This window comes from Alnus glutinosa, chromosome 2 (genome assembly GCF_958979055.1).
Source record: "Alnus glutinosa chromosome 2, dhAlnGlut1.1, whole genome shotgun sequence".
Classification (NCBI taxonomy): Eukaryota; Viridiplantae; Streptophyta; class Magnoliopsida; order Fagales; family Betulaceae; genus Alnus; species Alnus glutinosa.
Window position 1 is genome coordinate 5,166,203 of NC_084887.1, and position 22,168 is coordinate 5,188,370.

General features: G+C 34.0%; 1 protein-coding gene and 1 long non-coding RNA gene across 2 annotated transcripts; one reads left to right on the plus strand and one right to left on the minus strand.

The window, feature by feature from the left end:
• Positions 1 to 1,884: 1,884 nt before the first annotated feature.
• On the minus strand, positions 1,885 to 7,166 carry LOC133861346 (probable terpene synthase 12). The gene is given in 7 exon segments (XM_062297103.1): positions 1,885 to 2,177; positions 2,302 to 2,441; positions 2,444 to 2,549; positions 2,649 to 2,787; positions 3,466 to 3,684; positions 3,813 to 3,900; positions 6,906 to 7,166. Coding segments are annotated over 7 exon segments (1,197 nt in total). The 5' UTR covers positions 7,123 to 7,166; the 3' UTR covers positions 1,885 to 1,889.
• Positions 7,167 to 10,988: 3,822 nt separating this feature from the next.
• LOC133861606 (uncharacterized) lies at positions 10,989 to 21,885 on the plus strand. The gene is made up of 4 exons (XR_009899042.1): positions 10,989 to 11,198; positions 12,630 to 12,766; positions 12,860 to 12,916; positions 21,388 to 21,885. It is a non-coding gene; the product is annotated as an uncharacterized LOC133861606 (long non-coding RNA).
• The last annotated feature ends 283 nt before the right edge of the window (positions 21,886 to 22,168 follow it).

Consider the following 22,168-nt stretch of genomic DNA (forward strand, 5'->3'; position numbering starts at 1 on the left):
AAGTCGGATCCGACCAAAACCCACGCTCATCCGGATCTGTGGCCGGAATACAGAGAGAGTTTGTCGGATGGATTTTGTTTGTTTTTTGGGTTTGGATTGGGTTTGTCGGACGGATCTTTGTTTGTTTTTTGGGTTTCGATTGTGATTAGGGTCATGGCTGCACTATGATTTCCATTGAACGACATCTATTGCGGCGCCGGCGCCGGCGCTTCTGAGCTTTCCTTATGCGATGGCCTTTCAAGGGTACGTTGGTTTTCAGCTGGATCCAGTCGGATCTGTGGCTACTCCGGTAGAATGTTTGGACAAAAATAATAATTATTATTATTATATTAAAAATTATAATGATTATAATTTAAAAAATAAATAAATAAAAATATCTAGACGGTTTTGCCCAAAACCGTCTAGAACTACTTCTGGACGGTTTGGGCAAAACCGTCTGGAATTGCAGACGGCTTGGCCCAAACCGTCTGCAATCCAAATTAGCGACACATTTTCCTAGACGGTTTGAAACCGTCCAGAAAAAACCGTCTAGACCTTTTTCTATACGATTTTTTGCAATTTTTGGACGGTTTGAAACCGTCCAGAATTTTTAAAATTTTTGTAGTGTGTTGCCCTCGTGAGAGGAGTCCCAATATGTATGAGAAAACTTATGGCCAATGCTTAGAGCTTTTCACTTCTTTGAGGCAAAGTGGGGTTCTAATTCATCAATGGTGGTAATTAACAGCAACTACACACATTCTCTTATGACATCTTTTTTCTTTGTTTTTGACGGTTGAAATATTGTAGTTTTTTTTTGTTTTTTAAATTTTGATGTCAAGGGTTGTAGTTGAAAATGAAATTTTATTTATTCATTGCTCTTCAATTATTTAAAGGTGCTTATAAGGTGAACACAATTTGAAAGTGCTTTCTTCTTCAATCGAGCTTTAGATTTCCTTATAACATCCATTTTGGTCATTTACAAGAATGCTATTTTCTGCATTATATTACTCATCTTACTGTCTAGGAATTGGGGTTGAAGTATCATATCCTTTGATGAGGAGGCTAGTTGTTGGTGTTTTCTTTTTTAGTTTTAGTGACTGTATGTAAATTATGAATGTCTGTTTCCTTAAATATGTGTATGCCAGTATTTGGACAACTAACTGGCTTCGGTATGCCAGTAAAAATAACTAGGAAAAAAAATTAATGAAATTAATTTTATTTATTTATTTTAGAGTCGAGCTTTCATAAAAAACGACTCTAACTGTTAGAGTCGTTTTATCCCTAAAACGACTCCAATTATTAGAGTCGTTTTTATCAAAACGATTCAAATTGTTTGGAATCGTTTTAAATGAATTTGGAGTCATTTTTATTACAAAACGACTCCAACATATTGGAGTCGTTTTGGTTTAAAACAAATCCAAGTAATTGGAGTTGTTTTAGACCTAAAACGACTATAATAGTTTGGAGTCGTTTTTTGCTAAAACAGCTTAAAACTGTTTGAATCGTTTTGGCAAAAACGACTTTAATTAGAGTCGTTTTAGGTCTGAAACGACTCTAATTAGAGTCATTTTAAGTTTGAAATGACTTTAACCTAGAATTAATATGCTATATGTTGAGTTGTTTTTATGCTCACAAATGGCTCAAAATACTTGGTTTTTTGTAGTGCTTGCTCCTAGTTTTCATAGAAACTAGAATGTGATTAAAATTCATATCTTACACTTAGGGAAATATTAATGCTCGGGCAAATTAAACTTGTGCCCAACATTTCTATGGACGTTTTTTCTACATGTTCTGAGTTTCATATGTGATATGTGCACGCACATATGGAAACAAGTTTTTCATTCGCATCTCACATCTCTGCCACACATTCATGTTTGTAATTGATAGACAGGGGTCAATCTCTCATTGAATTAAACAGGCTCTATTATCACTAACACGATTCGATTTTTTGCTTTAATGTCTGGGGCTCCGTGCCCATCGCCGTATTGGTACGTGCATTGGGCAATCCAAGCAAGGTTGATTGCTGTTACCACTAAACCTTCTCCAAATGGAGAATCAGCTACTCGCTCTTCATTCATCTTTTTCCAAATCCTATCAATCATGTTACGGATGTGTTTCTTAGCAACTTCCTCAGAAACACCAGTTTCAGGCATGTAGCAATGGATTGAATTAACAATTTCACCTCTCTTTAACTCTCCCTGTATTTCAAATAAACAACTAAATATGTTAGTGTGAAGTGGTTGCTCCAATATATAATGATGATATAGACCTTAAAATTCATTTGACACAAAAGACACTATAGAATGTTGTAAAAAAGAATACCGCCGAAGTACTCAAATCATTGCAAAGTCGAAAAATAATTGATGGCCAACGCAAAAGGTCGTGGTATTTTTCTAAGCCCTCAAGTGCTTGCTTTGTGAACTTTTGATTCAAGAAAAAATAAGCATGAACAAGGAAGACCGCCCCGAAACGGATACCCAACCATTGTCAAGATAGTCCTTGAAGATTGGCATATCTTTGTTGTAACACCAGTTTGCTTCTTGTAGGAATGCTTTGCACAGATCAGCCCACTAACATAAGAGAAGAAACTCCAAAATTATTAGATTTAATATTTCAAACGAAATGTGATTCATGTAAAAAATAGAAAACTATAGAATGGTTACATTTACCGCTTTTGTTAGGTATGGAAGGATGTTTTCTCCTTTCTCCTTAAGAGTGTCATATACCATCTCATTAACAGTGTTGTAGAGAGCTAAGAAGCATAACTTCATATGGTGAGGAAGATTTTTCACGGCATTGACATCCCATCTGAAAACACAATCAAGAATTTAAAGTATGATATGTTTAATTGTATAACATAAAAGTTATAACTAAGGGATTCCATTACATTGCAAATGTTTCCTTCTCCTTTTTCTTTTTTCTTTTTTTTTTTTTTATTTTTATTTTTATTTTTTTTTATTTTTGTTAAGAACTTCACTTATAACCCCTGAACTTTCACCCCGTTTGAAAGAAAGTATATAAACTTTAAAATGTCTCAATTTAGGGTATCCATTTTTCAAAAAGTTTCAATCTCAGTCATCCGTTAGAATTTTCCGTTAAATCCTATCAAAATTTTCAAATATACATGTGTTTATTTTATTAAAAAAAAATTATAAAAATTTTCAAAGATTCATGCATGGTATTTTTGCCAATTCCATTAAATTTTAACCAATACTTAAATCTTAACAATTTTTCTTTTTTTTTAAATAAAAAAAAAAAAAAAAAGATGGGTATTTTAAAAATTTTGACAAAATTTAACGGAAAATTCTATCGGAGGACTGAGATTGAAACTTTCTGAAAAATGGATACCCTAAATTGAGATATTTTAAAGTTTAAATACTTTCTTTCAAAATGGGTGAAAGTTCATGAGATATCAAGTGAAGTTCTTCCCTTTTTCTTTTTTTTCTTTTTAGTGGCATATAAAGGGAAGACTTATCAACCATCAACCTTTCAACAGCATCTGTGAACAGCTCTAGTTCATCCAAGGTACCATAAATATCATAGACATCATCAATGGTGGTTACAAGAGCAGCCACTTTTGTTAACCCCTGACGAAGATTACTTAATTGAGGTCCGAAGGCTATTCCAACTGTCCAAAAGAAGCATTCCTTCAGTCTATCTCTAGTGAAGCTCAAGTTGTTTGCCAAACCCATTTCTTCCCACCACCTAAATGGCATAGGAGAAGCAAAATAAGTTTCAACTTAACATTCAAGCCATGGCAAAGTCAATTTAATTTCATCCTTTAACAGAAGACTGCCTTGGTGACGTGAATAAATACTTCAAAAATTTCTTACCTTGACATATCTTGAAGTTCTCTTTGAAACACTGACTGTACTATGTTAAAATCCAACTTTGCAAGTTCAAGTATAAGAGAATTTGCACCTTCCCTGTAACGCCCCGCCTTTTACAAAGAGGCGTAAGTGAAAATTTTTAAATTTTCACGTGACATTACTACAATATCAAAGTTATAAATTGGCAGTGGAATATTTTTCTATATAATAACACATCAAAACTTCTAAGAAAAATACTTTAAATAAATAGAAAGAGTGTAATTGAATAATTACACATTAAAAATATTATTTGTGCCATGTATGACACAAATGATTTACAATCAAATCACTCAGAGTATCATTATTACATGTCAATAAATATATAAATATAGTTTTCCAAATATAATAATAATAGTGGACTAGACATAGTAGTCCACAAAAGTGGGAGGCATCCTAGCCTCAAACACTGCTATCAAGATCACCTAAAGGTCTGGACAATCCTGACACTCCCCTTCTTCGTAACCTGTATTAATAGGCTATTCTGCCCATATATAAATATATGGGTTAGTCAACTACTTTCAACAATGATAAGATTACTGATTTAATTAAGTAAATACATCACAATGTAATAATATAAAGTAATGACAGTTTTATATGCACAGTCTTATTTATTTATATAATAATTTCCTTCTTGCATTCATCGAATGGAGACGTAACCCCAATATATAAAAATCTAGGAGACATAGCTCCACGAGGAGACGTAACTCCATCCAATGAGTATTAGGAGACATAACTCTTATCTAACGTGTTATAGGAGACGTAACTCGATCCACTAGGAGACGTAACTCCATCCAATGAGTATTAGGAGACGTAACTTTTGTCTAACGTGTTATAGGAGACGTCACTCCCGTTTAGCGAATAATAGGAAACGTCATTCCCGTTTAGCGAGTTCTAAGGAGACGTCACTCCTCTAATAATTTATTATCTTTTTGGCATAGGCAGACGTCACTCCCTGTTCCGTAGGCAGACGTCACTCCCTACTCTGTTCTTTATTAATAATTTTGGCACAGGTAGACATCACTCCCTGGTCCGCTAGGAGACATCACTCCCTGGTCCGCTAGGAGACGTCACTCCCAACTCTTTTATAAATTCATTAATTAAAATAACAAAATATGCAAACTCCACATGCGCAAACGATTAAATAAAGCAAAAACCACAACATTATGGAAAGCCACACATATCATTCTGAGTGAGTAAGGAATACTCACCGTTATTCTCCGCAGTCTCTTAACTCTGAAATAAATCCATCCACACAATAATATGTATATTAATTATCTATCAAACAAATCATTGTTTATAGACCATCATCTCTTTATATTTATTATTATTCATCATTTCATTATGTTTGAGACGATTACTTATAATAATCTTAAAACATTAGTTCATAATTTGATGACGAGGCTATATGACCAATACCACCAAACATGAACTTGAAGGATTAAAATATATCATAAGAACAATAAAAGTAAAATAGATCAACTCATGAAAGTCATGAGGACAATGAAATATAAAAGGAAATATAAATACAATCAACTCATGAAAGTCATGAGGACATAAAATGTAAAAGGAAATATAAATACGATGAACTCATGAAGTCATGAGGACAATGAAATGTAAAAAGGAAATATAAATATGATCAACTCATGAAGTTATGAGGACAATGACATATAAAAGTAGTTTATATTACTTTTTATTTTAATTTTTTTTATCTCATAAGCTTATTGGGTCTTTAAACAATTCATAAAACAAGTAATGAAATCAAAACCTATATCATCAAATTAATGAAACTAATGATTGGAAGCTTACCAAAATACTTCCTAGCACACACTTCAAGCCTTGAACCACACAAAACTACACAAATCCCACAATTTTCTCTCTTGGCCTTAGGTGTGTGTGTGTGAGTGAAGCTTAATGGGGATTGCATCTTCCACCTTGGTTCTATTTTATAAGAGAATGAATTGTTAGGATCAAGTAGACACATTTTGATCCAATGGATGGGAATTGATGCATCTTAGCCTTTTCTCCAAGGCACATGGGTTTCATCATTATTAAGGTGGTGCATTCTAGATGTGGGATGTGGGCAACATTTGTGGTGATGAATGCACACATTAGAGGAAGTGGGTGATGAGTTGTCCAATCAAATGAAGTATTAAGTAATGCTATATATGAATTTTCGTCCAAATAGAGACCAGCTTACTCCAAGCAACGTTTTGATGGTCAAATCTACTCCGATTGCTGTGAAATTTTGAGGGTAGATAGATGACGTCAAGAGGAACACTTTCTCTTTTTGGTTCAACTCAATCCAAGTTAGTTATGACTTAGTTTTGGTCAATCAAAGTTTCTGTTTTACTTTGACAAGTTAAACCCAAATATCTTTAGACTACTTTCTTTTCATAATTACTCTTGATTCTATTCTAGACATCTTTTATTATTTCATCATAAGAGGGGGAGGGAATAAATGTAGTGGAAGGTTGCACTAGGTGTTGAATCATCATATTTTCCACTATCATATTTAATCATCTAACTAGGATGATTAAGCACACATTAATTAATGGCATTCTTAAGGCATAAAATGGTTCTTTCACATGTTGAGTTAGGTGATGACTCATGTAATAATTATGATCATAGGAAGATAACATGTGGTAGGTAGGTTGGGTTTGTGGATAGCAATTGGAATGGGTTGGGTTAAGTTCAAAAATTGCTCATTAATGAATAATGTGAATTTCTGTACAGAACAGGGGTGGTATTTTTTATGGGTGTTTTCGTGGCCTTAACAACGTTCAAAAATTATGAAATTTGGAGGGTAGCTAGAGGACTCCAAAACGAGCGTCTCAGTTTTTGAATCGACCAAAATGGAGTTCGTTTGACCCTATTTTCGTTATTCCAAAGTTTAAGGTCTGTTTTGAGTTTTTATCAAATTGCATCTATAAACGTTTCTAAAAACAAAAATACACATTTATTTTCATAAATAATCGTAATTATTTTTTTGCCTTATTAAAAATGTTTTAAAATTAATTTAAACCATTATAATTTATGTCTTAAAATCTGGGGCGCTACATTCTCTCTTATTGTATGCCTCAATATACCACCGAGCTTCTAGCCTTAGCATTCTACGGTGCAATGGAACCTCCAAAGCATGACTAACTTGTTCTACCATGCTTTTGCTCACATCTCCTTTAAGGTCCTTGAGATGCATTCTTGTGAATGCCCTGGCCTCTTCCAAGATGTTTTCTCCTTCAAAAGCAAGATAAGGAGCTTCATATAAACTCAACATTCCTTTGACATCCTTTCTAAGGCATTCCTTGAAGTCGCCACTATGCTCCTTGAAACTGTTAAATACGTCTGTGTTTCATACAAAATATGTTATAAGAAGATAGTGAGATCAACATGGAAATGAAATCATGAAGTTTTAGGTTCGACTGTATAAAATAGAGAATCAGCATGACATCATAGAAGTTTTACCTTGAGAGACCTGATAGCCTTGTTGCCTGAGGAGCCTAAAGCTTAGAGCAGTAGCATGGAGACTCTTCTGTATTCTTTCATCACAGCATTTTGAAGATGCAAAGTTGTCAAGAGCTCTTATTAGGCCCCTCTCAAATAGGTATCCCAAACCTAATCTTTGAAGATCATCAATCAGTTCAAGAGTTGCCAATAAGTCTGCATTTTCATTAGTAATCATACTCCTGATCACATCCTCCTCCAGCTTCAATTCTTTGCCCTATCTTTGTATCGTTGATCCTGCATGATCACAATGTGAGATTAATGTGTATAGCGTTCGTACGTAGGTGATTCTTTTTCATCTTATTATTGTTCAAATGTCTCTTCCGTTTTGTCATGAGTTAGACAAACGTTTTTCGACTTTAAAAAAGAGAAATCAAGGGAGGGGGGTTGAGGGGAAATAAAGCTCGTTGGTGTACGTTAAAGAAATGTGAATGGTTACCGCATAATTACTGTTTAAGGACTGCAAAAAATTGTTACTACAGAAGCTTGGGTGGTAATTGGCGGATTGTCTTTCAACTTGTAAATGGAAAGTTGGTATACTCGCAAAGCGTCGACGGAACTGCCCATATTTGTGGTGGGGAAGAGGAGATCTCTTTATGGGACATTTAGATAAGTTATGAGGCAAGGAGAAATTCTGGGATAAGGGGAGTACGTGGATTAGTGCCATTCCGCTTATGGCATAATTGATTTGCTTGTGATTTCCATAGGAAGGCGTGAAGCTATATATATTTATATATATATATAGGAGTATAGTACCTCAATAATTTGGGGTTCAAGGGCCTTCGGGGAAATATTTGCTTATGATTTTTGTGTATGTCTTGTCAAGAGACCGTGAAACGTATGGGTGGAGCTAGCTAATGAGTTTGAAAGCAGAGTTTACGAACCGTTTATATAAGCTAGGTTCACAAATTCTTCAAGATTCTCATGTTCCGATCTCCTCACCCATGGGCAACTCGAGCCTTGGGCCCAATTGAATATGACTTGTAAATAATAATTATATAATAAATATATATGACAAAAAGTTAATAAAATACTCTTTAATTAAGGTTCCCACTTAGTAATTGTACAATACAGGTTATTTTCAAAACAAATTTTAAGAACTTGGTAAAAATCTAATAAATAGTTTCTAATGAAGGCCCTCAATCATCATAAAAGTAATTACAAATTGAAAGTCTTATTATTCACATTCAAAAAAAAAGCATCTATAAATTATTGAAAAGTTTCACTTATTTACTCTTTTTAAAAGCCTTATTTTTACATTCATGAAATTAGTCCAACCTGCATAATTTTTTCTCTAACGTTGATTTGAATTGAATGTATAAAAAAATATGAAAAGCCTTTAAGTGCATAAATTCTCATTATTTGTTATGCATAATAGTCTTCAATGTCTAACAATTCTTTCTGCATTATGTACATTCTATTACAAATCAATCTTTATATAACTTACTCACAAAAAATTTAAAAAAAAAAAAAAATCTTCATATAACTTATTTCCATTTCTATCTTTATTTTTCTTTAAATTTTATTATTGCATGTTTTTGAATCAAGTAATAAGTCATTCTATATATAGTAAGTTATAAAAAAATTAAAAAAATAAAAGTACTAAAATAGATTTTGCAAATAAAAGAAAGTGCCCTATATAATTGACATATTAAATAAAAAATATAATATAAATATTAAAATAAATTTATTTTAATTAATATTTATGTATAAAAAAAATGACATTACTTAAACTTGTCGTCTTAGCTAGGCCTCAAAATTTATCAAGCGTATCATGTCCTCACCCATATGTAAAGTAATGTGTTAAAATATTAAATAAATAATTAAATTTATTTTTTATTATTAGTTTAACATAATATCAAAATAAAAATCACGAGTTTAAATCTTATTGTTATTATTCACCTTTTAAAGTTTGCTTTTATATAAGTAATTAATGATTTGACGCCATAAGACTTGTTGCAAGAAGCACTATGTAGACTTGACTATATGTCAATCACAGCCTATGGAGGAGGAGACGTAGATTTATTGTTAACCTAGGTAGCTGTGATGAGTATTTTTGTGTATGCATATAAAAAGGTGGAAGGTATGCTTGGGCAGAGATATTAAATTATTAATGACTTCGAAAGCAGAGTTTATGTAGGCGGCAAGTTTGGAGTAGAGACAAAATTAAGACGAAGAAAATGTTGCATCACTCCCAAAAAACACACGTTGAAATAGTACGTGAAGGGTCCAAAGATTTGGCGAGAGGTTGAACCAGAGCAAGTGAGTGGTCCCAAGGTGTATGAGGGCACCATCGAATGAGATTTGATTTTTGTACAACACCAATATAACAACTGTACAACAATCACTCACATTAGGGTGGGCCCCAGTATCTGGGGCCCACCCTCATGTGAGGGATTGTTGTACAGTTGTTGTATTGGTGTTGTAAATCTAACATTTTTCCCATCGAATAAGGGAAAGGGACCCAAGGCTCACCTTCTTTTGGTGCGTTTGAGATTGAAGTTTCATAAATAATAATAGTGATTTTAAACCAAATCGCATAACATAAATAGTTTAGTAACTACGTTGTTAAAAATTGCGATTTGAAAATGAAGAAGATTTGTTTTTTCAAATCGCATGTAAAATTATGTTTTTTTGAAAACACAGAATTTTAAAAGTTAATTTGTGATTTTAAAAATTAAATTTTATGATTTTGCCATACGCTTTACTACGTTTTTAAAAATCACTTTTTTAAATCGCACATTTTAAAATCGTTATTTTAAATTCTACTTTTTAAAATCATAAACTCAAACGGACCCTTTGAAAATATGTAATCAATTCCAATTGGAGCCGTTTTAACAAAAACAGTTCAACATGGAGCTGCTTAATAAAAATGGCTCAAATTGGACCGTTTTTCTAAGGCGTCTCAAATTGGAGCCATTTCAAAATGACTCAAATTGGAGCTGCTTTATGAGAAACAGCTCGAATTGGAGCCATTTTTCTAAGGCGGCTCCAATTTAATTGAGCCGGTTTATTGAAAGTGGCTCCAATTGGAGCCGTTTTAAAAACACCTCCAATTGGGACTCTTTTTGTTAAAACACCTCCGATTCGAGCATTTTTGTTAAAACAACTCAAATTTGAGTCATTTTAAAACGACTCCACTTGGAACCATTTTGAAAGTTGAGTCATTTTTAAAAATAAAAACAACTCTATTTATAATAACCTTAATCCTAGGATTTAAAATTTCAAGATTGGTTTGTTTATAAGTTGAACTTAATTAAATAGTTAATCTCGAATTAGAGCCGATCTATGGAATGTGTGTTCAAGATCGGCTCGTTTAAACTCGGACGAGCACATTGAGAATGCCATTCGAGCTGATCCGGATTAATTTAAAAACAAGTATGACTCAAATCTTCTTCTTCTTCATATTCTTCATCTTCTTCTTCTTCTGTCTCCTTGTTCCTCCTCTAGGTCGGGTATAACCCAAATCTTCTTCTTCTTTTTTATTTTTTTATTTTTTGTTCTTTCTTCTTATTCTTATTCTCCTTCTCCTTTTTTTTTTTTTTTTTTTTTGAACAGACATAACACAACAGGAATAAAAGAAAACTAAGGGTTTCTTCTTCTTTCCGTTTTTTTTTTTATTATTGGTTTAACAGAAAAACAAGGGACTTGTAGGATCAAAGAAAGACCTTAAAACAGAGGCGGCTGGGAGGGGCGAAATTCAAAGCTATGCCGTGGATGAGTCGATCGGTGGTGGATGGATCTGCGGTGGACGGTGGCTGAAGCGGGGCAGCCTTGTATGGCGGCAAACTGACAGAGAAGATGGGCTTGGTGGAACTGAACCTGCTACTAATGTGCCGGTATCATCATGTATGATGATGATCTCTTTTTCTTTTTTTCTTTTTGTTCTCTAACAAACATAACACAACAAGAATTTTTTTTTTTTTTAACAAAAAAAAAAACACACACACACACATACACACACACACACACACCATTATCAAAGAAAATAATGGACTCTTTCATATTAACTTGTCGTATGATATAATGGTTAAAATCATAGACAAAACAATGAAAGAACAAGAGAAATATAAGGAAATAGAGAAAGAAAATAGTGATGGTAAAAAACAAAAAGAAAACAGAAACGTGAAAATGAAGGAAAAATAATAGAACAAAAATAAAGAAGAAAATTACGAAGGACAATTTTGAATCTAAAGAAACATAAAGATAAAAGAAGCAACGGAGATGAAAGGAAACAAAAATTAAATTCACACGACCATTGGATCGAACACTTGCGTTAACCTATAACTCTGATACCATGAAAGAAAATATAATTGAATGGAAACTAAAGATAAAATGCAGGAAAAAAAAAATACAAGGAATTTTACGTGGTTCAGTCTATGACCTATGTCCACAAGATAAAGCTCAATGGGTTACATTATACTTTTATTCATTAATTGATTTACAATATAGAATACTCCTATTTATAAGGGAATTGAGATAGCTAGGTAAGAATAGCATTCAATTTTGATTGATTTGATTACCGTCAAACCTAATTACAATCACACTTATAAAAATGAAGTACCGTATAATATATTTCCTTTCAATATAGGAAATAAATTCAAGGGAAATACAGTACAATATCAATATAATATATTTCTTATATTAATAAGAAATATATTAATTCTTCTAACAAGGATAGCTCCTTAGTTATTTTGGTGGTTTTGAGAATTCTACGTCTTTTCCTATCTTGTTATATGAATGATCATTTTTGTTATTGGTTGTTTGAGATTTTATCTTAAGAGTGCTTTGTTTACCTTGCTTGCTGTATTATGAGTTTGATACATGCATGAATTGGAATGCTGTAAAATAACTTAAAGAGTTGTACTGTTAGGACTGTTTTGTTTTTAGAAATTGGGTTAAACTTAATGTAGATAAACAAGCGAAAAAATTTGTAATTCCTGGAATTCTTTGTAATTGCTCTGAATTTGTCATTTAAACCTTATTTCTTATTCTATATGATGGTCCTTGCGCACAAAACAGCTTCTTAAGACGCCAGATGCTCATTGAAAAGTATTACATAGTCTTCCTGCTTTGAATTAAGCTATATGATGGTCCTTGCACACAAAACAGTTGAATTCATACTTCTATTGCTTCAATTTTCTTCCTTCCATGTTCTTTTTTCTTTTAGCTGTTTCAACTTTGCAATTCAATCTTGTTGGATGTAAAAAACTTATCAGCATTGTAGATCTTTGCTTATTGAGCTTGTTGACTAACTTTGAAAGTCTGGATGAATCACAGGTTAGTTGAAACACACATTTTCTCTTTTGTTGTGGGAAGAGCATTTGTAACAGATATTGAGAAGTTGAAAATCAGCAGCAAAACAAGGTCTTTGGATGTAGTTGAAGTGTTAAAGTTTTTTTTCTGAAGTCACAAAGGTTTGCATGTCATATGTCTGTGTCTGAATGTTGATTATTAATTTTTCCCAGTTATTGGTTGTTGGGACTCATATTTTGCATATTTCTGGGCAGGACGGAATCAGTCCTAGTTCAAATTTGTTATCTGCGATTGAGATCCTTGTATCTGGGGTATAATTCCTTAATCTTTAGTAGATTAAGTAAATCATTGTTTCCAAGGTTTTACTTCTCTTATTGCTTGTTGAGAAATGAGCTTGCTTTCATTAGCATTTTAACAATTTTTCTTTCCTTTCCATCATTTTTCCTGTGATCTAAACAGAATCTGAGACTTTGGAGTTTGTTTCTTCCAGGACTTTTGGGATTTTGCTCTACTCTTATGTTGTTCATAGTAGGCATATTGGATATCATGAGTTTGAGTATCATGCATCATAGGACTAAAACAAATTTAGTGACGTACATTTAAGGATACAAAAACCCTTGTATTATGCCTAGGCAAGTGTTCAGCTTACATTTTGAAACTTATACCAAAAAAGGAATATGAGGGTCATTGGACTGCATTAGTAAAGCATAAACAGGAATAATTAAAGCAAACACTATCAGCTGATGAGGTCAAAATCCTATTTTGCTTTAGATACTTAGTTGAGTTCATTGAGTATTTAGGTAATATTGATGGACTATGCTTATAAAATAGTCCGATTTATTTTTATTTTTTTCTGTCATGTATGTGATGACCTGTTTTTTTTTAATATACATATAAAACATGAAACGAGTCATCACAGTGGCACGACTGCGTGTCGTTCAGTCAACATAGACACATGCCCCATAACATGTACCTGATATACAGAGTTACATCTACAACGGAATAAATCATGATACCATTACATATAGCGAAAAAGCATAACTATAAATTAACCGATTATTTATACAAAAGTGAGCCATAACACAAGTCTATCTATTTAAAGTTTAACTACGCATAACTATTACAAAAGAATGGCTTATACAAAATAATATGTGACACACACGTCACAAGCCATATACTAAAGTACTCAAAATAAAGACATCACAGTCCTATCCCACTACGATTGTAGCTACGGGCTGCAATCGTAATAACCCAAATAATATGCTACCGGATCATCATCCGCCTCAGGAGTACCTATAATCACAGGAATAACATCTACACGGTTGTGGTGGTATCCACATCAGCATAAGTGAAATAATGAGTTCACCGCCTTAGTATAAAACATACTAACACCTCAGTAGTATAAAACTAAGTTTTCATAAAGAACCAACCTTTATTTTATTTTTAGTCGCGCGAACACTATATTAGCCACAATTTACCAATAGCTAATGCAGCAAACACCGGTTATCCAGAAAACATTTAAAACATACTATATAACTGTGAACATATGTAGAAGTTCCAGTCATCCCTCCTTGGAAGTTTCTACATATAGACTCATCTATAATAATACTTTTCATCGATCGCTCAAACATATGTGCACACGATCACTCCATCACAGATATCATGTATACACATAAGTCTCAAGTAAGAAACATGACATCTTACTCTTTCATACTAGGATAACATCCTTCAATAAAACACTTGTAACACCATCTCTAATCATATTCCAGCTTTGTGCATTGAACGTCAGTAGATCATGTGAGCACTAGAGCTAAACTCAATCATGCTAACATATCTTTCCTGAAGAACAATAACAGTCAACCTTCTTACTCATAGACATGCCATTACTCGAACCTAGGCAGTCATGTATCCATGTACTTTCAAGTTCAATGTATGACATCTTAACACATGCAACCATCCGATAGAAATATACATAATCGTTTTCCATTTAAGACACTTATGCATATCAACACGTCTAGTAAAAACTACTCATAACATAAAAACATTACTCATAAAACAATGCTATACATGATATGCATGAACTGGGGCTACTGATACTGCTGATACTGATATGCTGCTGATACTGTTGATACTGATATACTGATATTGATATGCTGCTGATACTAATATACTGATACTGCTGGTATGTATGCTCTATACTACATGCTTTATATTCTGTGCTTGACCAGTATATTTTCACTACTGTATCATGCTATAAAATCATGTTGTTACTTAATCAAATTCCATTAAAACTAAACAAATCCAACGTTTCATTATACACTTGAAAACATTCAAAACATAGTTTCTTCATAAAATCTAAACAGTTTCAACATGACATGTTCTAAAACTCAAAACTTAGTTTTATAAAACATAAACAATTTCAACATGACATGTTCTCAATAATGTACATAATATAAATCACAACCGCAGAACATACTCAAACACTTTAAATCAATTCAACACATTTTATTCCTGTATCATTTTTTAAACATCATTGATATAATTTAAACATAATCGAAACTAATTAAATTACCTCAAAACATATAATTCATCATATGGTCGGTTCGGTTTCATAAATAATGTATATATTTTTATCAATCAATTATACATAAAAATATATATTTTTCTCAGTGAGTAGAATACCCACCTCAGGTCGCTTGTACTCCCAAATATTCAAACGACTCTAAGTTCAACAGTAAAGTGCCGCTAAAAATACAATATATTACATTAGTTAGCATTCTAACTAATAATCACATTAGGTAGCTTTTAGAATCGCTTAAAAAAGCCACATTGCTAATTTACCCATAAAACCCTAAAATCCTAAAATATTCATCCAAAGTTCCTAATCACTTTATTAAACCCAATATTGCAAACTTATAAGCATTACTTAGGGTTAATCACAATAATATAACATTTTAACAAAATACCCAAAAACTAACGTCTATGAAAAACTTACTAAAAATTCACCAAGCCATGACCAAATGCTCAGGAAGCTCCTAGCAACTCCAAACCACACCAAACCTAAAGAAAATGCCAAGTTAAACTCATTTCTACAAGATTTAACAAAAATCTCAAAAAATGCGAGTTTAGCTATTTACCTTAAAACGTTCGGTCAAAACGTAGATCGGACTTCGAGGATTACGTTATCGAAGTCGGATTTAAGATTGGATAGAAAGGTGAAAAACCATAGAAAACGGAGAGAAAAACCGAAGAGACAAAAAGAAATGGGTGTTCTGCCCACTTTAATTCGAACCCCGTCTAGACGGGCATCACAAACCGTCCGGACGCGCGTCATTTTAGGCAGACTGTCTAGACATACGCCATTTAAGAAGGCGTGCGCCGCATAGAAGGCTGTCCGGACGGACACCTACTACCGTCCGGACGCGCGTCGTTTAAGTGGACACACGCTACTCATTGCACACCGTCCAGACGCATTAAAGCAGGCGTCCGAACGCAACAATTCACGTCCAGACGTGCCGAATTTAATTCTTCATTTTCTCATCTATTCGATTTCCAACTCATTTTCTCTTATTTCCTTTTACATAGCTTATTTTTTTGGCCCATAAAATATTATTTGCGCGTCCCATTGTATTTTTCAATCGTCTAATTGGTTTTAGTTGTTTATTCTATTAAATTTTATTCTTAAAACGACAAATAATATTCAAGACATCACAATATATTTTTGGCCAATATTAGCAGCGAAATATTTCACTTTTCTCCTTCTCTTCTTGGAAGTATGAATACTATTAAAGAAGTTGATATTGTTAAACATCGCACTTAGAAGAACAAGCAACTACATTATCTATAATTTTTTTTTCTGGATGAATTTTGTCATATGGCCACAGTGATGCAAGGATGGTGATTGGTGATACGTCAAATCAAAAGTCACTTTGTCTAATTGCTGTCACTGAATACTTCATCTGTAGTAAAACGTCATGTTGGTTTAGATCTTTGTATCAAAAAGTGGTTCACCTCGTGCTAGTTCCAAGAGTAACGATTCACTACCACCTAAATATACAACTTTTCACCACCTTGTCTATGTGGCAAGGTGGTCCCCCATCTTAATTTATTTTTAAAAAATAAAAAAACTCAAAAAGTAGTAGGGGACCACCTTGCCACATAGGCAAGGTGGTGAAAAGTTGTATATTTGGGTGGCATTGAATCATTATTTTAGTTCCAATGGCCTTAAATCTTTTCCAAACAACGAAGCAGAGCTGCGATTCAGCAATGTTTATCACGCTAAACTAACAAATTTGGATCCGGATCCTCTCCGGTTCATTAGAACTGGAGAGCAGCTGATTTATGGCTGGGATCTCTTTAAAGAGATCAAAGCCTTAAAATAAGACATGTCATCAATATATATATATATATATATATATATATATATATATATATATATATATATATATATATAATAAAATAAATAAATAAAAAATCAAAGTAAAACTTAGTTTTCATTTTTCTCTTCCTGAAAATCTCTCTCTTCCCTGAGGCCGGCCAGCTGTAAAAGAAAAACCTAAAACTGAATAATTAGACTCCAAAGGAACAAAGCTAAGAAAATTATTCGAATATAAATGAGAAAACAAAACCCCCAAGAAATTGAATGCGAAATCAAAAGAAAACTTGAAGGATGAGGTGCGAAGCTTACCTTGTGTTGTCTTGCAGCAAGATAACGCAACGAATCCAGGTAAAGAAATGGCCGGAAGAAAGGAGCGGTCAGCCAACCGTTTCTCCCTGTCGCCCATTTTTCCCTGTCATTTTTCTGTACCAAATCCCATTTTGGGTCATTTTCTGTTTGCTTCAATTTCCAGTGGGTTTTCTTCTCTTTTCCATTCACTTCCTTTTTTTGCTGCATATTTCAATCTGGGTTTTCCTATTTTTCTTTCTTTTTTCTTTTTTCTTTTTTCTTTTTTCTTTTTTCTTTTTTTTAATTTTTTTTTATTTTTTATTTTTCAAAGAATCTGCTTTGTCCTCTTTGTGTTTTGCCATAGAGATCTTAACCTTGAAAATAGCGCCATCTTCTTCTCCGATGCGGACTTCCCCACCGCGCTCACCTGGGACGGCGTCGTTCGGGCCTCCAGACCCCCAGTCACGGAGATCGATGATCCCATAGCCCCATGAATCCCTGTCGTCTTCAAACACAAACTATCAATTATTAACTTTCTCTATTGTGCCTACGTGTGTTTGTTCGTTCCTTCCTTCCTTTTTTGGGTTTTTATAGCACCACAACACACAATCTTTGAACTTGAGTCACAGAGTGAGTCTTCTTGTTCTTCAAAGAGATAGAGAGAGAAACACAGAGAGGAAATTTAAACTGGTCACCAACCTTCACACTCGGATCCAGCCGGGGAGAGAGAAGAATGAGAAAGAGAGAGAGAGAGAGCCGGCAGGAGAGAGAGACGGCACCGGTGGGAGAGAGGAACAGCTAGAAGAAGAAAACGGCCGGCCGGCCATTTTCAGGGAAGTGAGAAATTTCAGAGGAAGAGATTTTTTGTTTTCAAAGAAAAAAATAAAAAAGCAAAAGCCACGTGGCTTATTTTTGGGCTTAGAAACCGGCTGCTCTCCAGTTCTAATGAGCTGGAGAGGATCCGAATCCAACAAATTTAGCGTGAAATAATTGGGATTCGAGCTTGTCTGATTTTGGAAAATGCTAGAATTATAATAAGGGCATCTCCAACAGATGCTTTACTTTAGCCAAAAAGTTAAATTTAACTATTTTTGACATTTTTTCTTCTCCAGCAGATTAGTTACTTTAACCATTTTTTCTTAACAGTGAACAGTAAATAGCCAACAATGGCTATTCACTGTTCAACACTACAAACATTTTTTATTAATATTTTCTCACTCTCCTTGTTCGTCCCAACACTACAACCCCCAAGTTCTCACTCTCCCATTTTTCCAGCACCGAAAGCGCAGTGTCCCTCCTCTCCTCAAACCCACTTCCGGCCACGGTTGTTGCCCCGCATGTCAGCTTGTAGAGCAACTCCATGCCTAAAATCTGAGTAAACCCAGAAACCTCATAGAGAATGGAGCAGCCAAAGAGCTGGACTCTCGCGGCTATGGTTTTGCACAGACTTTCGGTCAAGATTGGTACAGAAAATCAGAGAGAGAAGAAGGAGAAGTGGCAGGTTTTTTATGGGGGGTTATGAGAAGTGGGTTTTGGTGAAACTGAGGGGTCAAGATTGGTACAGAAAATCATAGAGAGAAGAAGGAGAAGTGGCAGGTTTTTTATGGGGGGTTATGAGAAGTGGGTTTTGGTGAAACTGAGGGAAGGATCTCTCATCGCATCAATGGGTTTTGTTTGATTTTTTGATTTCTGCAGCTTTTTTGTTGGGAAGGGTTTGGATTTCAGATTTGGGAAGGGTTGCCCTTTGGCAACTGCACTTGGGGGTTGGGGGAGACCGGAGAGTGAGAGGGAAAAGTGAAAAAAAAAAAAAATAAAATAAAAAATAAAAAATAAAAAATAAAAAATAAAAAATAAAAAAATAAAAAATAAAAAATAATATTTTAAGAAAATGAAGAATGGAATAGAGATTATTGTTGGAGTGTTTTTAAGATAGCCAGTGGTTAAAGTAGAGATTGATACTTTTTGAGTAGCTATTTTAACTCCAACTGCTGGAGATGGCCTAAGTGCACTACAAGTGTACAACTTTAAGGCACATTGAAAGGAATTCACATGTATGGACTCCACCTCAATATGTCTTGGAGTTGTTCACTCATAATGCATGTATCACTACCCGTCTGGTTTTACCCTTTATTCTACTGCTGTCACTTGATTTATTTATTTTTTGAATGTATCAAGGGCATATCCTCTAAAGCCAGTTAGATTAGAATTTTAGTATGAGCACCTCTTAATGCATCTGACCATTAGACTAGATTTGTAGATGGACAGATTTTCTCTCTCTCTCTCTCTCTCTCTCTCTCTCTCTCTCTCTCTCTCTCTCTCTCTCTCTCTCTCTCTCTCTCTCTCTCTCTCTCTCTCTCTCTCTCTCTCTCTCTCTCTCTCTCTCTCATTTTTTCAATAATATTTGGAACCAATAATATCAACTATTTTAAGCCAATTTCTTGTAGTGATAATGAGTTGTGTTGCTGAGCTATATCATCGAGCCTATCAACCATAAAATCTAGGGTACATTATTTCTTTTTCTTTTTTGCAAGTGGTTAGAGACCTTAAAAAAAGGTCCTATTCTATTCTCTGGCACAGTCTTTTAGTGGCTGTATCCAACAATATTTAATTTGAAGGAAATATGCTGAAGTTATGCAATCATAGGAAAGCGCTTGATGCGCTTAAAAAAAAATAGGGTTAAATACCCCAGAGATACCTGAGTTTTACGTGTTTTTAAATTTAGTACCTCAGTTTCATTTCGTATCACAGGTAGTACCTGAATTTGGAAGAAAAAAACCCTAGGTAGTACCTGTCAGATTTCTCGTCCAAATTTCAACTTCTCGCCACGTGTCAACCGCTGAGGTTGACACGTGGCACCACATAAAAAAAAATTAAAAATTAAAAATTAAAAATTAAAAAGTACAAAATTAAAAAAATGATTAAAATTAAAAAAAAAAAAAAAAAAAAAAAAAAAAAGAGGGGTGGCTGAGCCACCCCCCTTGGCCACCATGGGGGTGGCCGGCCACCCCCATTTTGGCCAAGGAGGTGGCCCAGCCCCGGTCTGGGGGTGGCCGAACCACCCCCATGGCCCTAGGGGGTGGTTCGGCCACCCCAGACCGGCCAGACCGGCCAAGGGAGTGGCCGGGCCACCTCCTTGGCCAAAATGGGGGTGGTCCCTCTTTTTTTTTTTTCTTTTTCTCTTTTTTTTTCATTTTTTTTAATTTTAATCATTTTTTTAATTTTGTAATTTTTAATTTTTAAATTTTTTTTTATGTGGTGCCACTTGTCAACCTCAGCGGTTGACACGTGGCGAGAAGTTGAAATTTGGACGAGAAATCTGACAGGTACTACCTAGGGTTTTTTTCTTCCAAATTCAGGTACTACCTGTGATACGAAATGAAACTAAAGTACTAAATTTAAAAACACGTAAAACTCAGGTACCTCTGGGGTATTTAACCCAAAAAAATAAAATACAATAAAATAAAATCTATTTTATATTTTACCCCCTTTTTCCTGTGAGCTAGTGAGACTCCAATAGTTTGTTTTATGGCTTACTACTTCACTGGAGGTCCATGCCTCTAGTGGTTGATTTAGACACGCATAAACTTTTGATTTGTTAGATGTATTTAATTATATCTTTCAAAAAATTTGCTTGTTCGGAGTGGTATGGTATCAAAACCTAAAGCATTTTGAAACAAAAATCACTAAATTTTGTGCTAAACCCATGAATTTTGCTTGATGAAGATCCTATGTTCGTATTGTTTGAGGTTTCTAGGTGGTTTAAGCATGGTTATGTAATAGCATGGTAGACTTAAATAGCAGCTCCAATAATTGGGACCATGTTACAAGTATTTAGCAATGCCATTGTTTTTATGCTCATGACATTCTAGGTGCTTTGGCCAATGGTACATAAAGAAGTTGTATGGGTAATTATTGCAGTAGCAGTTGTGGGTGCTCTTTGGGTCATGTAATGTATTTTGAAATTCTGAAGGTCAGGAGATGCATGTTGTAGTTGTTGAAATTCTGAAGGAAGTGGATTTCAATACTGTAATTAAGTAGCGCTTTTATGCAGCATCACACAAATTGATTTGTTTAAGTTTTGTCATGTCATTTAAAAATATACTGTATCACATGCAGGAAACTTCATATGATATTTTCAGGCTACTTGGTGTTTAGCCTTCGTTTATTTATGGTGATGAAGATGGATGTAGAAGGGACTGAATTTGATTTGACTCCAAGGTTGTTTGAGACCAGGGCAATTTGTTTGATCAACGAGATATTTCTATAATCTCATTACAATAGGTGGCAGAAATGTTGCCCTGATGAGAGAAGTCCCAAGTATGAGAAAACCTATGGCTAATGCTTGGAGCTTTTCACTTCTTTGAGGCAAAGTGGGGTTCTTGTTCATCAGTGGTGGTAACAGCAACTACACACATTCTCTTATGAAATCTTTTTTCTTTGTTTTTAACAGTTGAAATGTTGTAGTTTTCTTGTTTTTTAGATTTTGATGTCAAGGGTTTTAGCTGAAAATGAAATTTTTTTTGTTCATTGTTCTTCAATTATTTAAGGTGCTTATAATGTGAACACAATTTGAAAGTGCTTTCTTCTTTGATTGAGCTTTAGATTTCCTTATAACATCCATTTTGGTCATTTATAAGAATGCTATTTTCTGCATTATATTACTCATCTTACCGTCTAGGAATTGGTGTTAAAGTATCATATCCTTTGATGAGGAGGCTAGTTGTTGGTGTTTTCTTTTTGAGTTTTAGTGACTATGTAAATTATGAACGTCTGTTTCCTTAAATATGCGTATGCCAGTATTTGGAGGAACTAACTCGCATCGGTATGCCAGTAAAAATAACTAGGAAAACAAAATTAATGAAATTAATTTTTATTTATTTATTTATTTTATATTTAG